We start from the raw sequence: 6,931 nt of genomic DNA, 5'->3' as shown, positions 1-6,931 counted from the left end.
GGGGGGGGGGGGTTGGGAAAAGAGGGCACATGTTTGGGCTTGCTAGCCCCTTCATGAGGAAGTCAAAGACACAGGTTAAACGCAAAACACACTTGTTCACCCACTTCAGCTATCCAAAATGTTCAAGAAAAGTATCTCAACCTGACACTTGGAAACACGCTTAATACTGAGATGCTTTTCTCAAGGAGAGAGGGGAAACTTCCAGCAGTCATTAGCTCACAGAGTCTCTCGGCAGTCCCTTGACAATAGGTTTCTTTCTCGCTGTCAGAAGTTGTAGTGTGAAAGCATTTTAAGAATGGGGGAGGGGAAGGGGTGAGGATTATTGGGCTAATCACAGCAGACTGTCCTTGTAAACAATAGAGGCAAATGGATACCCCTTGTATGTGTTTTCCTTTATTCATGGCTGCTTTACTTCACACAGGCTCTATTTTTGTGTGTGTGGCAGCTGCTTCAATGTGAAAAGGCCAACTTCATGAAAACCTTGAAATTGACAGCAAGCATTGATTTTTCAATTGCAATTCACATACTTGCAGAGTATAAGTTGTTGCATTAACTTCTCAGGTGACCAAATAAAGAAAAAGAAACCCTTGACAGTCAAGGCAGCCCTTTATTATTCCATCTGTCATGTTAAATCACTGTGCCAGTCACCCAGGAATCATTTACATGTATTTTTTAGGGTTTTCTAGAAGCCTCATGGTCTGCTGCCTTACCCATAGCATTGTCTAATTTTATGAGTTTTTCCTATATTGTGTTGTGGATGTTCTCTGGATTATCGATCTAGTTATTGTCATCTTTAGAATTAATGCCTTCCATTGCTATTGCATGTTTATCATTGCATTGTGTCGTCTTTTGTCATTTTTAAGACTATTCTTATATAAGGCTTAAGGCTATTTTTTATGCAGTCTATTAATTATCAGTAAGAATTACCCCTTTACTTGTATGAAGTGCCTTTTGTTGTTCTTGAATATAGTGTTGAGGCCATTTGGGGTTTGTTGACAACATCACCTTTAAATCATTTTGGGTATATTATTGGTATTTTAAAACAAGTGATGACCAAGTATTTACTTGTGATGGACAGACTCACAGCAAGAGGTCAAATTTGTCTGGAAACCATGTTTAAAATCCCATATCATACATGTGGTTGGTCTATGAACAGGGAATATGTAGTATCCCCTCAGGTCCCACTTTTGGATCACTGTCACAATCCTTAGACTTGTTTTTTAATGGTGAATGTACTGTAGGTCTGCATGTGCTCACAGTAACATCCATCAATGATAGCTGTCTGTTTAAGTGTAGAGCTCAATACCAAGGCTGTGTGTGTGTGTGTGTGTGTGTGTGTGTGTGTGTGTGTGTGTGTGTGCGTGCGTGCGTGCGTGCATGATAGTAAAGACAGATCTAGGAGACATCTGTTCAGTAAGGCCTATCAAAGTCACCCCAAGCTCAGACCGGCTTAACTCTTTAACACCTGTAGCAGTAGTAATACTATTGGAGCCAGTTTGCAGCCAAGAAAAGTTGCCCATTGCTACTTAAACTGTGCTGTGACCTATTAACATTATTACCAATAATAGACTGTTGTGTGTGTACAATGTACAAAAAAAAGTGTACGATCAGGTAATTTAAAGGAAAATACTGACCAATAAAAATGCCATTAACTTTTGAAAAGCTGTATTATCAACCCTCCTCATCATAAGACTTAAAATATAGACACCTTTATCTTTGTGTATCTTTCTTTTTTAATTTCTACTATCCAAGCCTTTTATTCATACTGACTGCTTACAGCTCCTCACACCTGAGGACCTGTCCACTCTATTACATTTAAATTCATCAATGTTGTTTACCCCATTAAGTGTTGCTGCTCCTCAGGCAGCCATCAAGGCATGAAGCAGTCAGAGTCAATATTTAAGTGATCCTAATTACATTGATCTAATTACATTTCATCCACACCAGGAAGGTGCAAATGGCATATTTTTATGCACCTGTCAGAGAGGAGTAGATGACTGAGCAGCATTGACGCGTATCTCCATGCCTGTAAAAGCTCCTCAGATGTTCATTTGAGTGTGGATGCATGTTGTATTAGAGCATCTGCCATGGTAAAGATTTTGTCTCCTTAGCCATCTTAGCGCCATCTGGGAGGTGGGTTTTTAATTAGCTGATCTGAGTGTGGCACATGCTTGTACCCATTCTGTCTACACAATTGGCCACATAGGGAATATATATCAGTCACAACTCTTCTTCTTCACCACCCACTTCTGCCTTCCTAATACAGTGAACCAACTGTGTCACTGTGGAGCTTATTGTGACCAGATCATAGTCAGGGCCTCTCATTTCACTGTGTGGGTCAGTTCACTCATTTGAAGTGGTGAACTCTGGAACGACAAGATGTCACATGGTGCAGTTGTAGCTATGGTAACAAGAGTAAAACTTGCTCTGAGTCTGTGGTGCACTAAAGTACAGGAAGTCTTTTCTTCCTGCACCCTGTGTCCGAATGCTGCTTCGGGTTTGCGTGTTTTCTCTCTTGCTCCTGGCACTAACTAAACAAAGACAGAAATGTGTCATGCTGTAGGTAAATGCACAAATCAATAATTTACCATCTTCTGTCGAATGTTGCCTCATTGAATGGGGATGATGTCTCTGTACACTCAGAGAAAGACAGTAACCGCGTGTTGTACAGTCTGTGTATCTACAGGTAGGGACAACATGTGGCACTGTTTGCCTTAAGAGTAGTTATCAGATAAGATGTACTTAACAGCTAGTGAATTAACATATTCAATTTGTGTTTAGACTGGTCGTGCCTGCTGGGAGGAATGAGCTCAGCCTGGAAAATAGAGCACAACACTAGTAGAGGCACATTTACTCATCTGCTGTACTTCCTGTTTTCTTATACTTTAAATTTGAACTCCACTAGATTTAAGAGGGAAATACTGTACTTTTAATTCCACAACATGTAATGTACTATAGTTATCTAATTACTTTGCAGTCGGGCTGCATCTAACAATTTAAATAAATTATTAATCTGCTGATTATTTTGACCAATTGATCTACATCAAACTACTGAGCAGTTGTTAAAATTAGTTCCACCTTAACCTGCTGCCACATTAAATCACTACATAACACTCACAGATGTGTACCTTTACTTCATGTACAATATGCACAATACACACACACACACACACACACACACACACACACACACACACACACACACACACACACACACTTCACTAGATTAAAAGACATTTCTGTTGCAGGAGCCAGCTCTTGCATGCTTTCCTCTCATACATAAGCTCCATACACTGCTGAAAGGCACAGTGTTTAGTCAGAGAGCTCTCCAGTAAAAACTTTTTATCGTCCAACCTTTCATGTCCAAATTTAGGCATTTAGACTGATTATTCTTCCAGCTCTCAGCACACACTCCTCTCTTATATGTTTTCCTTACAACTCATTCAAATTGTTAGTAACAGCTGGCCATTTCCTCCCCTGAACATGTATTTGTTTGTCTTCCTGTTCGTATGTATGTCTGTTTGTGCAGGTGTGCGTGTCACTCTGGCAATTCCTTTAACCAAAGGTGTTGCATGGTAACCTGATTTTTGTTGTAGCAACACATGCACGTCCAGCCCACCCCTTTCTCTTCCTCTCATCTCTCCTCACACACATAGAGACAACCCAACCAGCATCACCTCCCCACACACCTGTTAGCCTATGGAGCAGAGTGAGCCTCCCTCCTCCAGGACAGGTGTCTCAGTGGTGTCTAACCTGATGCCGGATCCAGCGCTTCCCTCTGTGCCCATAGTGTCAGTGGCTGACTGCTGCTCTCTGCTCTTCTTCCTGCAGCACAACAAGACAGCGGTGCAGGTTAAAGAAGACATGAAGAAGATTGTCCAGATACCTTTACTGAGACCCAGGACAGTGGCTGCGAAGCACACCAAGCTGTTTGGAGTGTCCCTGTTGGAGTTGCGGGAGAAGGGCCTGGTGGAGGATGGTGTGCCTCTGGTGGTGCGGAGGATGGTGGAGCATCTCCGCAAGCATGGTGAGGAAAAACAAACTTAGAGTCCCATTCTGAACTTCTCTTTTATTTAGTGTAGGCTTTGATTTAAAAAATAAAATAAGGTAGCCTTGTTATAGCAGTTCAAGAGGTAGTGATGGTTTCTTCCAAACAATATTATATATTATAAATTTAAATTTTTTTAAACCAGATCAAATCCCATTTTTACACAGTAACATAATAGGAGTTCAACTGATGTATCATGTGGCTTATTGTTTTATCACATTAATTTGGTAAATTAAGAGTTTAAATTATATAATATTTAAAGGCATCTGTTTTATTTTGTGCAAGAAAAAATAAGAAATTCCCAGAAAGGCACAATTAAAGGACCATACACTGGTTTGGTTTTGCAAACACTAAATCTGCACTTCAACACACTGGTATGACCTATTTTATTATTTTCTGCAGTTCTTCTGTTTAATCACTAGATGTCAGTCCCAGAAAGTGGAACTTGTTCCTTGTGGCTACTGAGACTTTGGGCCCTTCTCAGTTTAGTATTATTTTTGACATTATGAGTAGTGCACTGCATTAAGACTATAATAAGGGTGACTCATGTCTGTAAGACTAACCATCTCTATCTTGGTGTTTCAGTGTGCATACATCTTACTATTACTTTACACTACACAAACTATCCTCAAACAATTTGAGATGGACATTGGCTGGAATAACAAATTACCTCTCAGAGAAAAGTGAAAATGGTGCATGCAGATTTTGGATTTTATTTTGAGACCTCCATCTTTGAGGTGTCTGCCTTCACCACAGTACCATGGAGGTGAATGTCAGGCAGGGCCCTCCTTTATTTTTGTCTAAATAATTTAATCAACTGCAGATAAACTAAAAATTTGTTCCACTGAAGCAGAATATCAGTTATGACAGGTCCTTCATCCTCCATCTGGTGGCCCTGGTCTTAAAGATGGACTGTCGCGAAATCTAATTTTAAAACTTAAATTGTTTTAGTTTATATTGAACTAATTTGTTGTAAGGTTGTGTTTTATCGGACTGCTTTTTTTCAGAGACCTATAAAACACTGGAGATCTGTAGTACTTTTCCATCAGAACTGTAAGGCTGCAACCAGATTTCACCAGGGATGGTGAAATGATTTTAAAAGATTAGATTAAAAGATGTTGCTTTAAATAATCCACAAGATACAATGTTAGTTGATTAATCGGGACTATTTCTTTGGTGGAAAGTAGTTCCAGACGTCCTCACAGAGTTAGTTAATTGCTCAGCAGTTAGTTTTTAAAATAACGGACATCTTTAAACGGACAGAGACAATCCGGAAACATGTATAATGAAACAAAATCTAAAAACTTAAAGGTAATGATAGCATAATAGTTAAATGAGAAGCTATTCGTGTTGTTTTAATTATGGTGAACCGACCTATTGAAAGCACGTTCCGTAAAAAAATATGTATCTCGAGCAGCGTGTAAAGTTGCTGCCGTGGAAACCTACAATAACAAACCTAGAAGGGAACTAGCTACTATTTTAACTGACACCTGAGTCACATACACATATTTCAAGATTAACTACCACTGTGCCAAAGGTAAGGCTACATCATAATGTTTAGTACATCTTCCCATATCCAACGTTTCTAAAGTTTCTACAAGTGATTAACGTTTGCACTCCCGCACTAGCTTCACGAGGCTGTACGTTAACTAACTGCTTCAGGTAACCTCGTTTAATGTTAGAAAAAGTTTTAACTATTAGAATGGCTTCTGTTCATATTGTCGTTTGTGTAACGTGTTAACGCGATGTTCAAACTGAAGAAAGGCAAAACGGGATATTGCGAAATGTAAAAATAAAACGATTGTGGCTAACATTAGCTACATCATTTAACTACTTACCAGGACCAGGAGAAACGTCTTCTACACATCACTTCAAATTAAATGCCATCGTTACATCACACTGGGGCTAAAAATGCTCACTTTGTCCTGAAGACTAATAAGAATAAAAGCCATGTGATTGTTAAAATCATGATAACGGATTAGCTTAGTCGATTGACGAAAAATTAATCTATAACTATTTTGACAATTATTTTGATAATCGACCGTCACTTCCATCACTTGATAAGACAAAAAGGCCAACTATTGTATGGTTTCAGGTTTTCAAATGTGAGGATTTGCCACCTTTCTTTGACATAAGTGATAGTAATTTTTGGACAATATTTTATCATTTTACAGACTAAATCAATCAATCAATAAAAAACAATCTTAGTTGCACTCCCTATAGGATTTGGCTTTGGAGTAAAGGTCTCTGGGTCACCAAAAATGTAGGATCCATCTTAACATGGACTAAAAGGAAAATCCAGACTTGTTATTATTGCTACAGGAAACGTCAAGTTTCAAATCATCATCTGTAGACAATAAATATCCACATCATATTTAATGGAAATCTTGCCTGCCTCCTGTCTGCTATCAAGAACCAACCAAACCTTAGATTTAGAATAAAATTACTTTGCAGCCTCCATCAAAAACATCATGGTTGATAGTCACACTTTTAAGGGCCCAGCCTAATTGCGTTCCAAATAACATCTCTTATTGAATAATTGATAGTCTGAATCTTAATCCCAAATGAGTTAACTGTAACTGAAAAGTGATTCTCTGACTTTCCTCCAGCCCTGCAACAGGAGGGTCTGTTCAGAGTGAATGGGAATGTCCGGGCTGTGGAGACCTTGAAACAGCGGCTGGAGGGTGGCGAGGAGGTGGACCTTCTCTCTGAATCTGAGACATGTACGGTGGCCAGTTTGCTTAAACGGTATCTGAGGGACCTACCAGAGGGTCTGGTAGGCTCAGCAGTCCAACAGGCACTGATACAGCACTACCAAGGTAGGAGAAAATTTCTGCTTGTTTGCTTATATAATATATATATATATATATATATATATATATA

The 6,931-nt window shown here is 39.2% G+C and overlaps 1 protein-coding gene across 1 annotated transcript in view; it reads left to right on the top strand.

The window, feature by feature from the left end:
* The window catches only part of LOC111653601 (protein FAM13A-like), a gene marked incomplete at its 3' end in the record, with an annotated part of 26,404 nt that overhangs the window by 1,255 nt on the left and 18,218 nt on the right, over positions 1–6,931 (top strand). The window contains exons 2-3 of the mRNA XM_023404218.2: positions 3,832–4,027; positions 6,658–6,867. Coding sequence (XP_023259986.1) covers positions 3,832–4,027; positions 6,658–6,867 — 406 coding nt within the window. The remainder of the gene's footprint in view (positions 1–3,831; positions 4,028–6,657; positions 6,868–6,931) is intronic.

The sequence above is a fragment of the Seriola lalandi genome, unplaced genomic scaffold (assembly GCF_002814215.2).
Source record: "Seriola lalandi dorsalis isolate HSWRI2012SDOR001 ecotype SW California unplaced genomic scaffold, Sedor1 jcf7180002054234, whole genome shotgun sequence".
NCBI classification, from domain to species: Eukaryota; Metazoa; Chordata; class Actinopteri; order Carangiformes; family Carangidae; genus Seriola; species Seriola lalandi.
Note: the sequence above shows the minus strand (reverse complement) of the source record. Positions and strands in the feature narration are given on the sequence as shown.